Source organism: Scophthalmus maximus, chromosome 18 (assembly GCF_022379125.1).
Source record: "Scophthalmus maximus strain ysfricsl-2021 chromosome 18, ASM2237912v1, whole genome shotgun sequence".
Lineage (NCBI taxonomy): Eukaryota > Metazoa > Chordata > Actinopteri > Pleuronectiformes > Scophthalmidae > Scophthalmus > Scophthalmus maximus.
In genome coordinates this window covers 19,048,131-19,071,382 of record NC_061532.1, presented here as the reverse complement: position 1 = coordinate 19,071,382, position 23,252 = coordinate 19,048,131, and the positions used below count along the sequence as shown (strand labels likewise).

General features: G+C 47.0%; 1 protein-coding gene across 5 annotated transcripts in view; it reads left to right on the top strand.

Annotated features, from left to right (window-relative positions):
* Positions 1-23,252, top strand: part of myt1la (myelin transcription factor 1-like, a) — a 52,281-nt gene that overhangs the window by 16,152 nt on the left and 12,877 nt on the right. For all 5 annotated transcript variants that reach the window (XM_047328843.1, XM_047328841.1, XM_047328844.1 and 2 more), the window contains exons 5-14: positions 358-420; positions 7,749-8,299; positions 9,637-10,282; positions 10,800-11,239; positions 13,298-13,432; positions 15,137-15,227; positions 16,870-16,986; positions 17,673-17,893; positions 20,000-20,298; positions 21,636-21,866. In XM_047328843.1, coding sequence (XP_047184799.1) covers positions 358-420; positions 7,749-8,299; positions 9,637-10,282; positions 10,800-11,239; positions 13,298-13,432; positions 15,137-15,227; positions 16,870-16,986; positions 17,673-17,893; positions 20,000-20,298; positions 21,636-21,866 — 2,794 coding nt within the window. The remainder of the gene's footprint in view (positions 1-357; positions 421-7,748; positions 8,300-9,636; positions 10,283-10,799; positions 11,240-13,297; positions 13,433-15,136; positions 15,228-16,869; positions 16,987-17,672; positions 17,894-19,999; positions 20,299-21,635; positions 21,867-23,252) is intronic.

Genomic DNA, 23,252 nt, shown 5'->3' with positions numbered 1-23,252 from the left:
GGTCGGAGCCGCCTGAACGCTGCAGCGTGACTCAGAGCTCTGGAGGCTTCTGCTGCCGACTGCAGCCGCGATACAGAAAATAACACTCCAAGAAGTGAAGGTGACGACGAAAACTGAATGAGACGTGGTCACAAATAAAAACAAATAAGGAATGAGAAAGTCTTAACTCGCCGTGCTGATGCAAACGCTGGACGTCAGAAAGCCCAACAGAGAATCATCACCTGACCAACAAACCGCCGAGGGCTTCCAGCAGAGCTTCGCCACAGACGGATTAGAAGCTTTGTTGAGAATTAAAGATCTGAATCTAGATTCATACGGATCAGTTGCCGTGTTCTCACCCTGTGTTTCCCTCCTCAGCTGTCCCACCCCGGGCTGTGATGGCAGCGGCCACGTCAGCGGCAAGTACGCCCGACACCGCAGGTACGAACGTGTTTCCCATCAGTGTGGTCTCCATGACAACAAATGATTTCAGCTGGTGATTGTGATGATTGGATTCATTTGAAGCCATTCTTGAAAGTCGTCAGAAAGGATCTTTGTAACTGTGGGAGGAGGCGTAGGTGTGTCGCCGGACGCCGTCGTGTTAATGTCCCCGTCTCTAACGCCTTTTAGTCGTTTACCTCGACTCTGAAGTCTTTTGGTTCTGACGAAGTTGCTTCTGAGGTCAGAGGACGACTTACGTGTTGCACTTAAAATCCCATCTGACATGTTTCGGGCCTGTGACATTGATCAGATGCTGTACTGTAAAAGATTTCTCTAAAAGAAAAAGAAAACTTTTTTTTGACCTTTGTTAAATGTTGAATAATGTGAAAATCTGATCGATATCTGGTTTTAGTCATTCAGAGCTTCGCGTTTCTTTCTCCAACTTTCATTTTGAAATACGAGAATAACCTCCTCCACAGACATTTCCATTAAAATCTACATGAATCAAGTTTAACTTCAAACTCAAATGTTTTTCAAGCGGTTGCATTTTGCCTGCATGTCAAGTTTTGCAGCTCCTGTGGCGTTTCACATATTTCTGCTTCATTCATTGAGGTTTAACGATGAAGATTTAAGATATAGAATTTAATAGAGAACCTAGAAACGGATCCCTGACATTTAATCTTCCAAAGCCTGGATTTCATTCTCTCACTGGGTCGTCCTGACGTGACTCGGGCAGCTGCTCCTGCAGGCGGGGTCGCGACCTCTGGCCCAATATCTTTAAACCTGAGTCTTTGCAGTTGCAGAAAGTAATAAATGTAAGACGTCAAGACTTTAGGGAGGTGAAATACAACAACAGGAATGAAATGAAAAATAAAACACGGTTGAAAATTGGAAAACACTTGTGCAGAATTCTCTGGCTGTATTATGGGATGCCAGCAGACGTCTCGCTCACTCAACAGCTCAGGAAACCAACGCGCGGCGACCGACGAGCTCACGTCACGGCCGTTATTTCAAAACCTCCTCGATCCAGTAAATCCTCCGCTCGGTCTCCATAGAATAAAAAGCATTCAGGCCGAGTGTGAAGTCGCGTGAAGTCGCGTGAAGTCGCGTGAAGTCGCGGGGTCACTGCCCACGGCCCGCAGGACGGATCACTTCCTGCCTCAGATCTCCGTCGCCCTTCGGGGGAAAAAATATTATATAATATTTACATCCTATTGATTCTCGTAGTACAGACACGTACGAATAGGATACAAAGCATGCGTTCGTTTTTCAATCACAAACCTGTTGGTCCACTTCTTCGCGAGGTGAGTGGAACAAAAGTCGAGCCACAAATTCCCGCTCGTAGTCAATTTTTTTTAATCAAAACGGGTGAAACATATAATAATAATAACGAGAAGGGGCAGGATGGCGAAGAAGTCAAGAAGAGAGTCAAAAGAAATCTCCCAAAATATTCACGAGGAAGAAAAATTCGTAGCCGTCTGACGGTTTCTCTCCGGGGAACCGACGGATTAAATGACTCGATCAGTTGATCATCATCCGATCACACGAGTGTTCTCTTCTCCACAAAACCTCTCATGTCACGAGAACGCAGCGTTTTTTGGTGCTAATTCCTTCCCTGTCTGGTTATTTGCTCGCCGCCGCCGCCGAACGCTAATGAGACTTCATATGTTTTCGGGGGGAAAGTCTCGTGTCGAAAACCTTTTCGTGAGAATTTAATTTAACAAACATTTCATAAGCGTCCTCCCGCCGGAGGCAGGTGAAAAGATGGATGTCGTTTTTCAGGGGTTTGGTCTCATTCTGTGAAAACTGTCAGTGTTTTCAAAAATACTCAGAAAAAAAACCCCCGTCGACGCGAGCCACATCGTCGGCATCAAAAAGAACAACTAGAAAACCTCTCGTTCGTGTGCGGTCGGCATCGACCCGTCTCGAGTTCATCCCGAGGAAAGCGAAATGTTTTTTTACACAACCAAAACAACGTGGAATGACGCGAAAGGTTGACGCTGGTGGTGAAACCACGATGAAATGACGGTGGCATCAAAACTAAAAGAAATTACCCGGGTCATTCATTTTGTACAGTGAAGGTCACACGCTCGCCCGTCCGCGGACCAATCAGTGTCGAGTATATGTCGACGCTTCCCAGGTGAAGGTGACGACGACAGGACGCACGACGTCGAGGAACCAAAACTAACCGGAATCCAACGTGACGGAGTGACGGAGACTCGGACCTCGGTCCAGACTCTCCCACAGTTTGTCCAGTCGCTGTGTGAAGCACGTGAATCCCTTTGTGCACAGGAATGTGCACTTTGAATCTGTTGTGTGGAGTTCTGAAGAATTCCTCTTCTTCATGATTTATTGACACTCAGAAAATAACCGAATATTGTGAAGTTGATTTTTAAAAATCTCATCTTATTCCTGAAAACCGATCACGACATTCCTCCACATCATCCTGCTGCCATCTGTGACTTAGTGCTGTCGCTGGCAGGAGAGGGGGGGGGGGGGGGGGGGGGGGCAATAAGGATCAAAGTCCCCCCACCCCCTCGTTTCCTTCTTCCTCCCCTACCTTTCTTTGTCTTCCTCTCTTTCACTTTACATCTCCCCCTCTCTCTCTCTCTGGAGGGTGTCACCATGGCGACAGCACAGAGCGGATGCTGCAGTATGAGGACCAGGAGGGATGCAGCCTGTCTCCCATGGCAACCGCTAGTATAGGATGTGAACATTGGTTCGCCCACGTCACCCGTCACCCCCCCCCCTTTCTTGCACCACTGCCACCACCCAGTGTCATACATACACATACATATATATATATATTTATATTTATATTTATAACCCCCTCCATGTGAGTGAACAAAGCATTGCCATGGCGATGGATGTTGGCACATGGCGTTGCCGAGGGCAATGATCCCACCTAACGACACAATACCTAGATGTAATTATCTCGCTGCTGCTGATGTCGCACCGTCGCAAGTATTTACATTTTTTAAAAAGTGATAATAAACAATAATTATAACTTTGTCATCTCGGTAAATTAGTCGACAGCTCAAACAGTAATTCAACCTCACGTTACTTCAACAATATTTAATGAGAAACCGGGAAACAAAATATTGAAGTTTACGTCTCAGTCTTGGAGAAAAAAAAAATGTATTCCTGATTGGCTGACGACAAGTGTCGGACTCAAACAAATCCATGTATTTATAACTGCAAGTAACCGTAGCAACAGCACTGATCAACGCTGCAGCCTCTGATAGCGGTTAACTGACCGCTGAAACAGACCCGATCGTGGGGCCACTACAACGAAACACACTTCAAAAAAAAACCATGGAGGACGATTCAAGTCGTTGTTACTTGGTGAGACGGAGAGTTGTTATTGTGGATGTCCACGTGTCCACGAAGAGACAATAGTAAAAACCAGGTTTCCCAAAAAAATCCGGCAAGAATGTGAACAATGGCGAGAGTAACTCTGCCTCCGGTACAGTAGGTGGCGCTCTTCCAACGTACAGCTCGTCGGAATAAGGCTTTTGTCAAAATCACAACAACTTGGAAAGCGGAGGAGAACACGGACGACTTTTCAGCTCGTGACATTTTCGTACATCCTCAGTGATGTTACGTTGCCATGGCAACGTCCTGGGGTTTAATGGTGACGCTTCGTGTCGCTGGCATTGTTTTTTGGGTGCCGTTGGTTCCTGCGAGTGGGGAGGGGCAGTTATAACCTACGGACGCGTAGCCCGGCCTTAACCCCGGTTAAGGAGCCAACATGCACGAATCCCCCGGTTACTGAAGGAGTTGTCTAGGTCTGTGAACCGGGGTGAGGTGTTGACATGGCGTGTGTCCTCACAAACACAATAATGGTTCTCCAGTTGCCCTCATTGGCAATATTTGGACTCCACGTTTCCTGATGTGGGCAATAAAGGACGCCAGGAAACGTTCGAATGACTCTACTAGCCCACGGCAACATTAAGGCTTTCAAACGACCCACAATGCAACGCTGTAGGAGCAGGTGTCATGGCGCTGTCTTCTTGAAAAACACAACAGAAACCTATAGTCCTCGAAATGAAATATGATCCCTCCTTTTGTTTCAAATGTAGTTCCCAGACATATGATATATATATATATATTTGTGTCTACGCAGTACTACAGTATACAGTAGGTTTACATTAGATTTGTTATTGATCGATTGAACACAGAGCAGAGGTAAGATGAGAAATCAATCGTAATGCATCATATCAGACTGCAGCAGATCAGTTTAGCACGAAGAGAGGATGTGATGTGTGAAGCTCCGCCCCCTCTCTCGCTCTCTCTCTCCCTGCACATAATTACCATGCATAGTCTCTCGCCCTTGTCTGCAGCATTCCCTCGTTTCTGATCTGCTTTAATTACTACCGGAATTTTAATTGGCGGGAGACAGCAAGGTGGCTGAGGTCACTCCGTCTCTCTCACACACACACACACACACACACACACACACACACTGGCAGTCTGACAGCCTATAGGGTAAAAAATGGAGGGATCATTTGAGGTAAAATGTGTGTGTGTGTGTGTGTGTGTGTGGGTGTGTGTGCGTGTCTGTGTGTGTGTGTCTGTGTCTGTGTGTGTCTGTGCGTGTCTGTGTGTGTGTGTCTGTGTCTGTGTGTGTCTGTGTGTGTGTGTGTGTGTGTGTGTGTGTGTGTGTGGGTGGGTGGGTGTGTGTCTGTGTCTGTGTGTGTGTGTGTGTGTGTGTGGGTGTGTGTGTGTCTGTGTGTGTGTGTGTGTGTGTGTGTGTGTGTGTGTGTCTGTGTGTGTGTGTGTGTGTGTGTCTGTGTGTGTGTGTGTGTGTGTGTGTGTCTGTGTGTGTGTGTGGGTGGGTGTGTGTCTGTGTGTGTGTGTGTGTGGGTGGGTGTGTGTCTGTGTGTGTATGTGTGTGTGTGTGTGTGTGTGTTATCTGGGGGGAATATTGCTGCAGTGCTCTGTGGTGAATGAAATGGGTTTAATCACAGTTTCTCTTCAAACAAATCTTTATTGGCTTTTCTGAAATATCGAGCGACGGCAAACATTGAACATATTAATATAATCATTTCTTAATTAGATCATGGGGAAATTGAATATACAATTTTTTTTCCTCTTTCTTTTTAATGAATAACCAGAAACATCCTCCTCACTCAGAAGACAGGTGGAAAAATGTGAATGGATTTCTGAAGCAGAGCTGTTTTCATTTAAATCACTGTGTCGTTTTTAATATACTAAAATTTTATAACAATTCAAATTAATTTAGGAAAAAAGTCCTGGTGATGCGTGAAAAGCTGTTGTGTAGATTGGCGTTTTCACGGATGTTTAAAGTAACTGGAGGATGAGAAAAAATAAGTTACAGATCAGCTGACAAATTTTTGTTTGCCTACAAAATATTCCCATCAGCCTCAGCTCTTCTTGCCAATTATCTGATATTGCTGCTAGCATGGCTGTTGACTCATGTTTATTTAACAATCTTTAATTGTATCTTTCTTAAGATGCCTGTTATCTTGCACAATTGAATACTTTTTTTTATTCTAAGTGCAAATTATTAATGTCACTGTATGAAAGAGATACCGATGCTTCCAGGGACTTTGCTTGTTAATAGATTTAAAGAAGAAGAAGAAGAAAAGAGGTTTTCCTGTTTTGTTCTGCGGGTTTGTGAGACGACGACGACGACAACCAGTCAGAGCGGCAGCGTCACCTCCTCCATCTCATCCTGCGAGCACAGAACAAGCGCTTTCATATGGAAATGGACTAATTGATTTCCCTAAAATCCACATTAAAGCCGTGTATAATTGTGCTTGCTGTTTTGGAGCAATTAAAGCTGAATTTTGCCAACAGTTAATGACTATTATGGGATTTGCCTAATTGAGGCCCTGGTTGAATAAGCTTTGGGGTTTTTTTCTTTTCTTTTGAGAGGCTAATTCTCCTCCTCAGCGAGAGCGAGTGGAAATCCATTCTAGTCAGTGTCTTCACATGTGAACCGCTGAACTTTGACCTCTGAGCCGACGCGCGGTGCTAATGTTTCCCCTCCGACTCTGGAACACGGCATTTTCTCCTTGGAGATGGAAAACATGACGTTAAATTATTAAATATGAAATGTGACGACCAGCTCTCTCTGAGGCCTTTGTGTGTTTTCATGCTGATAGAAACATCTGAGTCGGGTAGAAAATATTAAAATAGCATGGACTCACTTTATATACCTCCTGTGTTGCATTTATTAGATATTTATGTGGAGATATTGACAGTAATCATCTTTGTTTTAATCGTGAGCACAAAACAATTAGCTTCTAGTCGAACTTATGCTAATTAAATATGTTTGAGATGACGACATTATGATTCTGTTGGGGAGGAATCAGGTCAATTTAAGGTTTGTACTTACGTACCTACACACAGGACTTAAAACGCAACAGTTATTTAATTCTCTCGCTGCTAAGTTTTCTTCCGTCTTTACCCGTGGAAAAGATCGTTTCAGTTAATCACAATTCGTGGCGTCATACAAGCACGTATGACTTACATGATCATAAAAACTGAAACAGCTGTTTGGTTTAATCACAGCCTCTCAAGTCTCCGGTGGATTTTAAGTCTCGTAGACTGGATTGATCCAGATCGATGGGTCTGCGCCGCTCGCTCAAATCAGAGTCGCTCTTTGAATTTCATTTTAACGATGGGGGGGAATTTGCGCAGCACTCGACGTGAAAATCTATATTTTTTCTTCTTCATAGTTTTGTGACATTTATTCTAAAGACGTTCAGATTGGAGCAAGGAGAACAGGAAGTCCCACTGTGACTCCTCTGATATTTATGTTGGGAGTGTAATAACTCAGAGCATAGTGCACCGTCAGTAATAGCGTATCGACAGAAATCATAGATAATTTCCCATTTCACAGTCTGATGATCATAGTTAGAGGATGCGTTGAGGACAGAGTGATACTTGTGAACTCTGCGGGCTTCCATCGGAACAGATGTGGAGCTCAACTTTCATCCGTCCAGCTGTGACCTTTTGTCTGTCGACCCCCAGTTCTGAAAAAAAAAGGGGCCAAAAATCATACGTGACCAATCTCGCCGGCCAAGCTGGGGCTCCCATCTGAGTTGTCGTACCGTCGGGCTGTTTTCTGGCTCTGTCGAATAAGAATGAAAGCCAGCTCCGGCCCGCATGTGTCTGCCAGAGTTGGCTCGGGTTTTATCTAGACTTATTTGACCCCGCGAATCAGCCGCAGTTAGCAGTGGGAGGCAACGCTTTGGGCCGGCAGAGTTGGAGATAATATTGTGCAAATGATCAAATGGTGAATATGAGAATAAAGATGGCCGCTGATCATGTATGTGGTGACCTCTGTCTCGCCTCAGTGTCTACGGCTGCCCGCTGGCCAAGAAGAGGAAGGCTCTGGAAAAACAGCCGCTGGAGCCGGCTGCCAAGAGGAGGCCCTTTCTCACCTCCTGCCCAGGCGAGGAGGAGGAGGAGGAGGAGGAGGAGGAGGAAGGAGCCAGAGTCTACACCAGCTACGAGAACCAAGCCATGGAGGTGGGGGGTGTGGTGAAGGAGCAAGGGGAGGTAGCCGAGGAGGACGAGGACGGGGAGAGAGAAGGCGATGAGGAAGAAGACGGGGAGGTGGAGGACGAGTTCTCGGAGGAGGACAACGAGGAGCAGGGAGATGACGAGGAGGAGGAGGAGGAAGAGGAAGAGGAGGAGGAGGTAGAGGTGGAGAGGGCGGACACGACGATAGGAGGAGTGCGAGCGGAGGAAGAGGAGGACGAGGAAGAGGACGAGGAGGAGGAGGAGGAGGAGGAGGAGGAGGGGATGGACGAGGAGGAGGAAGAAGTGGATGACGGCGACGACGAGGAGGAGCCGGAGGAAGAGGATGAAGAGGAGGAAGAGGAGGAGCAGAATCATCAGCAGGGTGAGTTTCGTATTCTGAAAGTTTTCCATTGATGTGTTTGAAAAAAATTAGCTGTTAATGTGTCCAGGTTTATGATCTGTACGGCAGCCAGCCAGTCATAGGCGTTATACATATAGGTAGCTGACATTATGTTTTTTAAAGCGTGGATACAGTGTGATTGACAGCTGGTGCCGTCCAATAGGTGCAGGTCGCAGGTTGTGGGTCAACAACTCTTTTTCTGCGTCATCCTCCTGTTTTATGGGACTGAAGTGCGATCGAGGCTTTGGTGATGTTTGAAGGGAATTAATTGCATGTCTGTTGGATACGGGAAATAAACCCTGTTGACCCATCCCATGGCTCCGCCCTCGCTCCTCTGAGGCTCCAAAGTAAAATCACGCTACTTATCATCATTTGCGAGAGTCGCAGTGACGAAGTCCTGTCGCAGTCACATGTCGCCACTGGACGTTGTGACGAAACTGCCTGATGCTGTCGTTCGCTCTGCTGCAGGGGGGGAGTTGTCTTAGTTTCGTGTTCCAGATTCCCAAAAATATCTTTTTGACGAAATATGTACGAAAAAAAGCTCGTTAGAACTGATCCGAACTGGGAGAGGCTCCCGTTCACTTCCTGTTCTGGGTCAAACCGGGTGTCGTCCGCTCTCCTCTAAGTGATGGGAGCTGCTGAGGCGCATCGCTGGTAGACCAGATGCTCTGCGCTCCCCCCCCCCCCCCCCCCCCCCCCCCCCCCCCCCCCCCCCCCCCCCCGACAACACCCCCCGTGTCCTCAATCGCTTCTGACAGCGCCTCACGAATAATCGGGAGCGGAGCTCTGCTGAGTTATTAGCTCTCGCCCTCCCCTCCCCTCCCCGCTCTCCGCCTCGTCTCGGCGGACGTGTCACATGCGCTCTGCCTCGGCTTCTTCCTCCTGAGGATATTTATGGCTCCTGAATCGGAGCACCTCGCACGCCTCCCCCTTCAATTCCTCTGCTCTCATTCGCCGTCGCTGTCCCCAAAATCAACAGCGAGGCTTGGCGGGGAGAGGCGGCGGGGAGAGGCGGCGCTGCACAGCTCTGGGTTGTGTGTTCCTTTTTTTTTTTGTGGGTAAACAGTGGATGATAATTGGGAGGGATGCAGCTAATGTATTCAGGAGCAGGAGAAGAGACTTACAGGGCTCATCAGCGTCACTGAGTTGATTAGAGGTTGTAAAAGGCTTTGTTGCCTTTTTTCATCCGCAGGATTTTCTGTGTGTAATAAACAAACAGAATCAATCCGCTCACCTTCTGTAGTTTTTGACCAATCGCGTGCGTTTTATTGTGCAAAGTGAGTCGGTGACGTGAGGTTTTCTTCCTTCTCTTTTGACAGCGGAGAACCATTATAAACCCGGTGGACAATCGAAGCTCCTTCCCGTTCAGAAGGACAACAACAACAACAACAGCTGCACCATCGGCGCCGGTAACGGCACCGGCGAAGACTACGAGAACTACGACGAGTTGGTCGCCAAGTCGCTGCTCAACCTGGGCAAGATCGCCGAGGACGCGGCCTACCAGGCCATGACCGAGTCCGAGATGAACAGCAACTCCTCCAACAGCGCCGGGGAGGAGGACGAGGACGAGGAGGAGGAGGAGGAGGAGGACGGCAGCGAGCGGGGCGACCGGAAGGGCGAGCTGAGCGTGGACCTGGACAGCGACGTGGTCAGGGAGACGGTGGACTCCCTGAAGCTGCTCGCGCAGGGCCACGGCGCCATGCTGCCCGAGGACGGCTACCCGGAGGGCGTCATGCTGGATGACTGCGGCCACGCCAACGGGCGGCCCGTCGTCGGCGTCAGGGTCCAGGCGGACGAGAGCGAGGAGGAGGTGTGCCTCAGCAGCCTGGAGTGTCTGAGGAACCAGTGCTTCGACCTGGCTCGGAAACTGAGCGAGACGCCGGCGTGCGATCGCCCCGCCCTCCACGCCCTCCACCAGCATCTCCAAAACCCAAACGACCCGCAGGCGATGCACCACCAGAGCAGGTACGTGTGTGTCCTCCGTTCCATACAAAGATATTTAAAGAGCAGAGATTCTAACTAACATTTGACCCCGTGGGTTTGATCTGAAAAGGGAGTCTTTTCAGAGAGCGAAGAGAAAGACGAGAAAAGTTGGGGAAGAAGAAGTGTTACTTCCTGTTGTTCAGGGAGACGGAGCCGGGATAATTAATCTTAATCTGGAAACAAAACACTGGCGCTAACAGAACCACGAGACGTGATGGAAGAAACATTTAGATCCTTTGCTTGAGATTAAAAGAAGAAGGAAAAAACTACATTTAAAAATATCCCACTACATCGTGGAAGAAAGAAATAAAACGATGACAAAAGGTCGAATAGATAATAAATACTGGGAAACTGTTCTTGTTTGAATCACGACCCCCGTGAGAACACGTAGGCTCACGTGTTAAACAGACACATTTAAACTCCCTCGCAGGCGGCGTGAACGGACTCAGACCTTTGGGGACTGACTCCCACACAGTCTCACTTTTTATCCCGCGCTCAGGTACGAGAGCTGCCACCAGGGGGCGCCGCAGGAGCCCCGGGGCCTGGAGCGCAGCTACTCGGACATGGTGAACCTGATGAAGCTGGAGGAGCAGCTGAGCCCGGCGTCCAGGGGCTACCCCACCAGCTGCAGCCAGGAGGGCGACGAGGACACCACGTCGGTGGCGTCCGACCGCTCCGACGAGACCTTCGACATGGCCAAGGGGAACCTGTCGCTGCTGGAGAAGGCCATCGCCCTGGAGTCGGAGCGGGCCAAGGTCATGCGGGACCGGATGGCCTCGGAGCACGCGGGGCCGCGGCGGGACCACCACCACCACCACCACCATCACCACCACCACCGTGGCCACGGCGAGCACAGCCCGAGGCTGAGCGGCGGCGGCGGCGAGGAGCGCAAGTCCAGGATGCACCACGACGGGTTGAAGAGGGCGTACTACCCTAAAGGTAGGCCGCCGAACCCACACACTGACCTTTACTCAGCGGCTATCGATCCGTGTTCAGCGAAGTTGTGCGTACTTGTACTCACTGTGTGTGTGTGTGTGTGTGTGTGTGTGTGTGTGTGTGTGTGTGTGTGTGTGTGTGTGTGTGTGTGTGTGTGTGTGTGTGTGTGTCGTCACTGCAGGAAAATCGTATCAAATCATAATAGTCTCCCACTTACAATTACAAGGTATTGTAAGTTCTAATGTTTCAGTTTCCTCTCGCTGACGGTAGCGGAACACATGATGAAATACATTTCATCTTTGTGTTCATGAGGAGTTTGGTCTGCAGTGTTTTTCTTCATCCGTTTCCGAGCGTGTCACATGTGGGAAAGAGAAACCGTTGTCTTTTTTAAAAAAAGCCAGGGCTATTTTTACCGTGACAACTGGACTTCCTGTGGCAAATTTAGTTCCGTCAGACAGTCGCTCAGTAATCACTGCAGAAATATCGTTAATTCCGCTGTCGATGATTCCGTTTTATCCTCCAAGTCGAAATGGAAAATATCCCTGAAAATCATTTAGTTTGTGTAAGTTCACCACCGTGACCCCGTTTCCTCTCCCAACTGCTGCCAATTTCACATCAGCTCTTCGTGTTTCCGCCTTTGACCCCGACACAGCTTCTACTCCCCAAAAATCTGACCCCCGGGGTCAGCGGGGAGGAAGTTCATCCCGTCTGTCTGACTCGGTGTATAACCTTCTCCGCCTGCCGCAGCCCGAGGCTCTCGCTTTCCGTATCATGAAAAAAACAACCACACATAACTGTAACTTCAATGTTTTTTTTCTCCGCCTGATTCCAACATGAGTTTTCTGACCTCTGGGCTCGTGAAAACCTGCAGAGATGTTGCGATGAGATAATGGCCTCTCGTTTTCTGCATTCAGGACCAGCACAGATGAACGGTTAGCTTATGCTGTCAAAATAGGCTGATGAGGGAACATCAGACGAGGGCCGGCCTGTCAGTCATGAGTAATGGGAATCTGCGCTGGCCTGGTAGGAGAGCAAATCTCAACTGTGGGAACGCTGCTAACGTCTGCGGCCTATTTCTCTAAATCCACTCCCGATACAACGCCGAGTCGATGCTGAGCAGTTATCAGCCTCACAACAGACTCGGATTGGCTCCGGACCGCTTCATTAGCACAGAGGAGAGGCAGAGAGAAGTTAACGTTTTTGGCGAGGATCAAAGAAATACAGAGTTGGAAGAGGAATTTGACTCATTTATTATTTACTGTCGAAATATCGCACCATAAAAAAACTTCCACAAAAATGTCCGTAAAGTATCAAAAATCAAACTTACTCATTGCGCAGAATGGCTCTGGTCTGTGCAATATTAATAACTAGCTAATAAATAGCATAAAAAATTAATATATTTAAGCGACTCCACACACAATAGTCGAGTGAACATACGTGGTTACTTTCCATCACGGAAGAATTGTGCAAAATAAAGACACATCTCGTAAACGTGCGTTGATCTTTTCTTTCTTATTAAACATGGCTAGTCAGCTAGCGCTCTACGACGGAAGATAGCTAACGTAGCAAACACAACGCCCTGATCGTTCGTTTGTTTTATTCAGCTAACTGAGCTGAAACAGAGCGAGTGAGAACAACATCAGGCAACTAGAAGCCGTCTGCTAGCCAGCATATGCTGCTAACCAAATATGCTGCTAACCAAATATGCTGCTAGCTAAATATGCTGCTAGCCTAAATATGCTGCTAGCAAAAATATGCTGCTAACCAAATATGCTGCTAGCCAAATTTGCTGCTAGCCAAATATGCTGCTAGCCTAAATATGCTGCTAGCCAAAATATGCTGCTAACCAAACATGCTGCTAGCCAAATTTGCTGCTAGCCAAATATGCTGCTAGCCTAAATATGCTGCTAGCCAAAATATGCTGCTAACCAAACATGCTGCTAGCCAAATTTGCTGCTAGCCAAATATGCTGCTAGCTAAAAATGGGCCAGAGCTAGCTGGCGTTTACTCGTAGCGGTTGTCTGAACACTCCGTCCCGTCTCTCTCTCCGTCTCTTTCCAGACTCTTCCCGGGGGGACAAGAAGGAGAGCAAGTGTCCGACGCCGGGCTGCGACGGGACGGGTCACGTGACGGGTCTGTACCCGCACCACCGCAGCCTGTCCGGATGTCCCCACAAAGACCGAGTGCCGCCGGAAAGTAGGTCCCTGCTGCCTGGATGTTGTACTGCGCTGGAAATAGATTTATAAAGTGGAAATAAGAACAATCGGAACAAGTCATTTCAGCTCAAACGCGACTTCAGGCTTGAAGTAGTCAAACTGAGAGAGTTCATCTTTAGCTAGCTAACTGGAAAAATGCTAAATTTAACTCAAATTTAGAGCTACAGTATTTAATTTTTCCCTTTTTGGTAAAAACAATCATAATAGTGTCAGAGAACTGGTGCCACATCCTCAGTTACATTAGATTGAATACCAGATTTGAATTTCGAATTCAGCCAATTTAATAACAAGCTGCTACGAAAATTAACAAAACAGTAAAAATCAGAGAAACTGTGAACATAAACAGCTTTTCCTGGTTTTCCTAATGTTCTTCAGCTCAACCTGCTGAGACCAATCGGATTATTTCTGCCTCTGAGGAAAGTTTTTAAATCTGAAAACTGTAATCTTCCCTCATTTCACCTTAAAACAAATGAAAATCGTAGCTAATATCTGTAATACATGATCTGACAGCGTCGCGTGGTTGTGTCCGTGTTCGGGTTCGTCCACTTCACGACCCACAACTTACTTATTTCCTAACTCAGTTCAACTCAAGCAAAAAAATTTTAGGTCAAATCGAGCAGATATTTCTCGCTTGACTGGATGAAAACAAAGATTTAAAGAATCAAAACTTTAAGAATTTACAATCTCTGCGAATGACTTGTTGGATTGATCGTGTCGCAGTGACATCGTCGGGCATGTGAACCGTCCCCCATCATGCACCTGTCCTGCATGACATCTGTGTGCGTGACAAGTTGGACGTATGAGTTCCTGATCGATTCGGGCGACTGGTGGTTTTAGCATATTTTTGAAAACAGTTTCACGTCCTGCGTTTACAACAGTTTTTTCTTTTAGTTTTTGTGTTTCCTCCGTTACTTTCTTTTTCTTTTTCTTCCTCTTCCTCTTCATCTTCACACCTGCCTGACGCCTGGTTTTGGTTTCTGTGTTGCTGATGTAACAGAGACTCATTGAGCTGAGCTCACAGGTGATGTCACATGACGTTAGATAAAACTGAAGGCACAGCGGTGTTTGATATTTATACGTAACGGGGAAAATATGTTTTTCTTTGAGCCTCACAACTAACAACTATCAGAGCAAAGACATTTAAACAAAGACTCCAGGTTTGTCTGATTTATTTCAAGTGACATTCCTGGCGATTATTCCCGATTATGATGGAGACAACTTGGAAACCTATGCATATTACAACAATCAGTTGGTTTTTTATTAAATTTTCCTCAAGTTAAATTATGTTTCACAGTTTTATAAGACCTGCTGTTTCCTCAGCCAACAAAAGAATCACCTTCAACTTAGAATATATATTTATTTCTTACTTTTCCGCTGGCAGGGATTTGATCATAATCAAAACCTGAAGTGAACCTGAAACTGTGGTTGAAGTGAAAATGAAGCTTAAACGGCTCGTTGCTTTAGGGAATCCAAAGACACACTTTGCCTTCATGGCGGATTCTCAACAACACTGCATGTTCGTTGCATCGCTCACGCTTCATCTCTGTGACATTTCCGTGTCCGTCGTGGTGTCGGTGGTGCGGCTGTGATCTGTGCATGCCCTTAACCGCTGGACGCCCGGTGACGCTCTCCTGTCTGCTCCTAACCCTTCGCTGTCTTTCTCACCTTCTCCTGTCTGTCAAAGTCCTTGCCATGTATGAAAATGTTTTAAAGTGCCCCACTCCCGGCTGCTCTGGACGGGGCCATGTCAATAGCAACAGGAACTCGCACCGCAGGTGAGTGAGCGAGTGGCGGCGAACACGGCCGCCAGCGCGGCCCGCGTGTGAATGTGGCCGATTTCACGGGTGTGTGTGTGTGTGTGTGTGTGTGTTGGGAGGAAGGGAGGAGAGTGGTACTGTAGCCACAACTCCAGAGGTCAGATGTCACAGCGACTCCACATTTACTGATGTGGCTAACGTGAAAGCTAACATCAAACTTTGAATGTTGAAAATGAAAAAATAATTCAGCAGCTGTCTCAACTCCTTAAAGCCCCAGTTTGTCATTTTAAAATTTTTTATGGCGGTAAATCTGGTGGTAAAGTTGCAAAACCGCAAACCAACAGAGCGACCGACCGGGGAGACTTTATGGTGGCGCACCGCCGATTCCATTTTGAAAATTCAACGTGTTGGAGCGTTTCCAAGTTGAGATGCACGAAGGCGAAAACCAACTTCAATTATAATTTTGTCACGTTTGTTTGAGCTGAAGGTGTGTCTGCATCACAACGGCAGCTCAGCTGTTTAACAGGCAGAGCAGAGGATCACACACACACACACACACACACACACACACACACACACACAAGCATTTTTTGAATTATGTAAAGTAATTAGGATTCACACTCATATTCTCTCTCACACACTGTTCGGTGCATACAGGCTTACTGGAACACACATTCACACACACACACACACACAAACACACACACACAGACACACTGTCAGACACTTACAAATTAGCTCACAGACAGCAGCAAGCACACGTGCGCTGGCATCAGACAGAGCAGCGAGCACACAAACACACACACACACACACACACACACACACACACACACACACACACACAGACGTGGCTGCAGGGCGTGTTATGTAGCACAGCTCCGCCGGGAGAGGAAACAAAAGCGCCAGCTAGCTTAGCTTAGCTTAGTGTAGCTCCCATTAGCACACCAGCTCACGCTGCTTTCATCTCTCTGGCAGTCGCCATGGAAACTCCTTCGCAGCAGCAGCAGCATCAGCAGCTGCCGAGCTGAACTGTCACACGCTCCTCGCACACAGCCATCCTTTCATAATGTGTGTGTGTGTGTGTGTGTGTGTGTGTGTGTGCAGTAATTATGAATTGCCTCGAGTGACAGAAGGAGGCTGGAAATCTTTACCCCACATTCACACCAAAAAAACACAGAGTCAAGTGACTCGTCGACTCGACGCAACGCGACCGTGCGTCCAATCAGCACCGATCCCTCAAAGTACAAAGTGTCGACGCTAAGTGAACGCCAGCGGTGGAGCGGAGCCACGGCGCCGGAAGGACAAACGGTCCTTGCCAGTAAAATACCATGATTGATGCACAATATTAATTTTTTAGCAGATACACACGTCATATTTTTGGATTCCTATTTTTAGTCCCCTTCTCGTTTCTTGGCTTTATAAGGACAATTGAATCCTGAAGCCTGTATTCTGTGTAATGACCAGCAGAGGGCGACTCCACCGGTTGTTTCCTCTAGAAAGTCTCCAACGACTCCTCTACTTCTCACTTGATTTATAACGTCAGTGAACCTCTCTTCATGCAGACCCAGATGCTGTGTGTGTGTGTGTGTGTGTGTGTGTGTGTGTACAATACAGTATGTAACCAGGCCATGTGCTGTATACCCCCCCTCCTTCCTCCAGTCTGTCTGGCTGCCCCATCGCTGCCGCAGAGAAGATCTCAAAGGTCCACGAGAAGAGTCACACTGTGACCGACACCGGCAGCAAGACGTCCAATCAGACGTCAGACCGCGTCCTCAGGTACCGCTGCACCGTCTGACTGACTTGCAAATGTTTTTTTTAAGGGACGCCGCATGGTGCATTGAAGTGTAAACACGTACTTTGTCGTAGATCTTTTCCTTTTTCGTTGTCGTCTTGGCTTTGGGAAACAGGTGCAGATGAGTTCACCATGTTGTGTTGAATCTGGGGATGTCGAATGGTGCAGTGAAATCCCCACACTTGTAGATTCAGAGCCCTAATGCTCCGGGGAAGCTCAATACTGCAGAGACACTCCAGCCGTGCCTCTCACAAAGTTCCATAGGACACAATGTCTTCAGATTCATTTGGAATTGGAACAGAAGCAGAATGGTGCAGTGACGTCCCCACACTGGGGGTTGGAAGGAAACAGCTGCAAGTTGGAACACAACAACTGAGTCTCCTACGATCTATAACCGGGTTTTGATCACTTTTACGTACATCACAGAAAGTCGGGATGCCAAATGCCGACAATTACCATCTGCAATAACTGGTGGATTTATTACCGAGGGATGCCGAGTGGTGCCGTCACATGTACAGGATTCTCTGAACACATCGTCTAACTTGTCTTGTTTGTTGCCATCTTTACTTCAGGAACCAATGTCAGCTATATGTACTTAAATCAGGGGGATGCTGAACGTTGCGGTGAAGTCTAATGGGCTCCCCCTTTCTGCCGGCGGTTTGTCTTTCAGGCCGATGTGCTTCGTCAAGCAGCTGGAGATTCCGCAGTACGGCTACAAGAACAACGTGCCGACCAGCACGCCGCGCTCCAACCTGGCCAAGGAGCTGGAGAAGTACTCCAAGACCAGCTACGACTACGGCGGCTACGACGGCCAGCACGGCGGCTACGGGAAGAGGGGCCCGACGACCAAGTCCCACCACGGGCGAGACACCTCCCCGAAGGGATACGACGGTGAGGGACATGAACACACACACACACACCCTCAGGGTGATCTTCATGATTTCCATCCAATCCATCCATTATCCTAACTGCTTATTGTTGGAGAGGTGCAGTGATGTTGGAGCCAATCGCAGCTGACATTGGGGCGAGAGGCGGAGTCAGATCGTCAGCGCATCGCAGGGCAGTCGCAGCTTTCGTTTGTAGAAATTATTCAAAGTTTTTTTTACTGGTAGACATAAGATGTCGCAGTGGGAGGAGGCTGAACACACACACACTCTGTGGAATTTAAATGAGTGAGTGAATCAAGAAAAGAAAAGTCCCCACTGTGTCTTTTGTACAACTAAAAAATCTGTTCAATCTTTATCCAAATTTCTTAGTTTATTGATGCCTAAGTAGTCGGAAGCTGGAATTCTGTCTCTGTCGGAGGGAATACAACCTCCACCGTGGAGGATTTCTATTCATTTTCCTCTTCTCGGGAGAACATTTTGTGCTTGGCGATAAAGCCACACACACACACACACTCGCTCACACATGCTCAGCGCTCAGTGTTTTCTCTTTGTTGCAGCGCTGAGAATATGCCAGTGTTTCCTTCCACCCCTCCACATGGCGGGAGCGAAGGCAGAGCAGAGCCATACGAGCCGGGCCTCCTCTGAGCAGGGGATGGATGGAGGGATGGAGGGAGGGATGGAGGGATGGAGGCAGGGAGGAGGTGCAGATGGAGGGGTTGTAATGAAGGCAAAGCCCCCGTTTCTTTGGCTGGGAGCCATCAGTGAGATGCAGGGAGGAGGAGGAGGGAGGCAGGTTTTTCTTGAAGACGAGGTGACGGCGCTCTCCCCTCCGTCACGACGACTCCCTCCGTCAGCACCGCTCCATCCCACCGAGCCCAGATTCACCGTCTCTCATCTGCGTCTCCTTCTCCTTCTTCTTCTTCATACACCTCATAGTCCTCATCTGCACCTCTGTGTCCCCGTCTGGAACAAAGATCAGAACTAACAATGTGTTTGCTTGAGTCCGAACTCATTGTTTCCCTCTGAAGGCAGAAATCTTCGTATTTGCAGTTTCGTTGCACAGTTTTGTTTCAAAGTTAAGAAGCTCACTCGTTTCCCCCAAATAGCTTCGGCACAGTCGTTTTTTTAGCAAATATTACTCAAAATTAAATAATAGGGGAGTTGTCGGGGACTATTTGTAGCCTGAGATTAATACAGTATGTAGCTAGAAAAATTATCACACGTCCGCCAAGGCCCCAACAGTTCCCTGAAATTCAATCAATCCTCAAACCAACAGAGTTACAGTCGTCTTCAGAAAGTTGCAAACTGAAAGTTTAAGGTCCAGCGTGAAGTAGTGCCGGGCGATATGGCATATAAATGATATCGCAATATGTTATTGTTATATCGCGATACACGATATATATATATCGCAACATTTATTTAAATCTCCTCCAAAGCACAGTTTCATAAACGCACAATTTAACCCTTTGACACAGTCAATCACGCCCGCGTGACGATTGTTGTCGTCGCCCCTGAAACCCACGTCTGTATTAAAACATTCTTTAATCCTAATCATATTCATTAATGGTTCCTATCGGGACAGTTTTAAACTTCAAATCGAGTCTCATGCCGGCACCGTTGCAACATGTCACCTGGAACTAGGAAACATGTTTCCGAGACCTTTAAATCTACACTGGGAGCGGGTCCTGTTCCTCGGAGTCGGCCATGTTGCACCTGCATGTTTCTACAGTGGCCCAGAAGGGACAAATCAAAAAGGTGGCTCAGTCGAGAGGGAAGAATGTGTCTCCATGCTCCCTGAAGGCCACTGCAGGTTCTCCTCCTTTGTGTCTGACCGGCGGGAGGGGGGACGTTGTAATATGCAACTTCACCACTAGATGCCACTAAATCCCACACATTTTCATGAGATTCGTTAAAGATGAGGGAAAAAAATATGAATATCTCTCCTTTCCTTCGTTAGTCTGTCTACTATTATTTTTGTACATATTTCTAAATGCAAATTTGATCTCTTCTCCTGCTGCTCAGTTAGTTGTGCACGCCACCATCAGACTAACAACCATATGTGTGTGTGTGTGTGTGTGTGTGTGTGTGTGTGTGTGTTGCGTCCCCACAGCCAAGCGCTACTGTAAGACGTCGAGCCCGACCAGCAGCACGACCAGCAGCTACGCGCCGAGCAGCAGCAGCAGCCTGAGCTGTGGCGTCGGAGGAGGAGGAGGCGGCGGAGGAGGAGGCGGAGGCGGTGCCGGAGGCGGAGGGAGCAGCGCCAGCAGCACCTGCAGCAAGAGCAGCTTCGACTACACCCACGACATGGAGGCGGCCCACATGGCGGCCACGGCCATCCTCAACCTGTCGACCAGGTGCCGCGAGCTGCCGCACGCCCTGGGGGGGAAACCGCTCGACCTGCTGACACAGGTGAGACCCCGACGTCCGACGCCACGTCCACGCGCAGATCAGGCAAAATCTTTCATATCAGAACGTCGCGTGTGATATTAACACCGTAGCCTCCAAGGTCATAACTAACAGATCGGGGAACGTGGTGATAATCTTGCAAAAGAATCAGACGGGTTTAGAAGCTCGCACCTCGACATGTTTTTTAACACAAATCTTAGACATAATTGAATTAGAAATTGAGAATAAACTGTCTTTTATTTTTACACTTACTTTTTAAAAAATTTCGTTATTTCTCGACCCTTTACAAATATTTTCAGATATATTGACATTTTCCTCATTTCCTATACAGGGGGGTTCCCGATCACTCAACCAATCCGACACGATGATTTATAATTAGGGCTGCAACTAATGATTATTTTCATAATCGATTAATCTGTCGAGTATTTTCTCGAATAGTTGTTTTGTTCATAACAACATCTTTCCCAAAACCTCAACATGATGTTTTGTTTTGTCCTCACACCAAAGATCTTCAGTTCACTGTCACAGAGGAGCAAAGAAACCAGAACATATTCACATGTAAGAAGCTGAAATCAGAGAGTTTTTTTTCATAAAAACTTCTTGAACCGATTAAATCGCCAATCAAAATAGTTGGCGATTAATTTAGTAATCGACTACTAATGGATAAACGGTTGCAGAACTATGTATAAAACTGTTAATCAAAACAAATTGTAATAAGAAGGAACAGAAACATCCACAGGTTCACTTCTCAGTTCAGCTTTGACCTGTTGTACTTGTTCTCACGGTTTTCCTGCGTAGTGAGACGTCATTAGTTCATTTACAATCTGTATTAATTAACTGGTTAGTTTCCATGTTTCCAGCTTCTTATCCATCCAATAGATTCTAGATCTTTAATATCACAGGAAACAAATCATGAATAAAACTTATGAAATATTCCAAATTGTATTGAAATTAAAAAATTATATAAAAAAACTGCTTCTTTCACAAAATCCAGAACGAGACCAGACGTCTGAGATCGGTTCAAATCAAATTTTTAATAAGGTTACAAATGTGAAACTGAAAAAACAAAAACATATTAGATAATATTATCTTGATTCCTTAAAGGGGCACGCCACTAATTCTACACATGACGATCGTGTTGCATGTCAGGGACAGTTGGAGGATTTGTAAAGTCCAAGAAGAAGAATGATGAAGGTGATATCTGATGGGACGTTACCAGAGACGATACAACCTGCTGGGAATCTTACCGTCGTACAAGAGATTACAAGTCAGGATTTGAATTCAAAACTCCTGGTTGTTAAAGAACTGAGACGCGGCGTTGTGTTGTGTGTCTCCGTCAGAGTCCGGTGGCCGAGCTGGACGACGACGGCGGCGGCGCGCTGGACGTGGGCGGTCAGCCCGGCGGGCCGGAGGGCAGCGGCACGGTGCTGACCGCCCTGCAGCCGATGTCGCCCCAGCGGCAGGCGCTGCTCAGCAGCCGCTGCTACCAGCTGAGCGAGGCCGACTGCTGGGAGCTGCCCGTCGACTACACCAAGATCAAGAGGCTCGGGGACGAGCAGGACCACAAGGAGGTAAGAGGAGGGGCCTGCGAGACTCCGCCCACAAGGTTCAACGACCGACCTCGAAGAGTTTAAAATGAGGAGATTAATTAACTGTTGCTTTTTAATAAGTTGACAGTTCATTTTGACTCTAAGTGTGTACAGTTACTTCCTGCTCTACATCTACGACACACTTTAAATTATTCATCTATTTCTTTTAACAATTCAAGAGTTTACGCTTCAAATAGTTTACATTCAACAGAAGTTTACATTTACTCATATTTTGTTCAAGATTTTTACGAACAAATGGCAGAAATGTCGGAGCTATTTTTAAACAGTTTATCGTAAATTGAAAAAACCTCTGGAGGAAGAAAACTTTAATAAAAAGAAAAAGAATATTATTAATTTCAGAGTTTTAAAATTCAGAGATTTACTGTTTACATTACATATTTGTTTAGTTAAAAATAGGCGTCGATTTTCTGACAAAAAGTTTTCAATCTCAGTAAATATTCATGTTTTAATAATTCAGCACTTTTTCGTGAGTGGTGACATTTTTAGCTCGTTTGTCGACTAATTATTACCAAATTATGATTCAATGTCTCACAAGTTACTAAATAGGTTCACTACACAGTCGACATGCGTTTTGTCTCTTGCTGGTTTTCGTGCAGTTATCTTTGCGTGGAATCATCTGATTTTAGTTTGGATGGTGCTCGTTTCGCCCTTCGTGAAAGTTTCATGGCTGAATCTCGTCGATGTTGCTTCTAGACATCTCGTTGGTCACATTCTTCCAGCGGTCAACCTGGCGCGAGCAGCTGTGGTGGGCGGGGCCTGCGCTATTTGCATATCATGAATATTCATGGTCTCAGACTTGGGTGGATGGTTTCCAGACACATATCAGAGGATTTTTAAAACTTTATTTGGGCGTAAACAATGTTGAACAAAATATGAGGCATGGCAGATTATTTTTATATTCTTTAAAAGGTGACTGGAGGGGTTCTTTAAGATTCTCTCACAGTCTCTGTAGCTCGGCACTCGGCAGATTAACGGCCTCACACGAACTAATGGATTCCTCTGGGGTAATCATTTCTCCACCGGTTCAGCGACGCGGAGGCAGATCACAGAATCGTTTGACTCTAAAACTCTTCGATTTATTTTTAAAACTGAAGATTAAAGTGATGCGTTTCTTTAAGGAGTCAAAAAAAAGAAAAGTGAAACTGGACATGTTGCTCTGCACTTAATTCAACGTACGTGGAGGCAGAAGGATCATGTGAAGCGTTAAATTGGGAGATTTTAGGGAACCGGAGATTGTATGAGAGGTGTGCGGCGCAGAGATTAAAGGATGATTCTGGTTTATGAATCGATGCTCGTCCTCCTGCTGCACGGCAGAGAAGCTGTGGACTCTGCGAGGGGGCGTTCTGC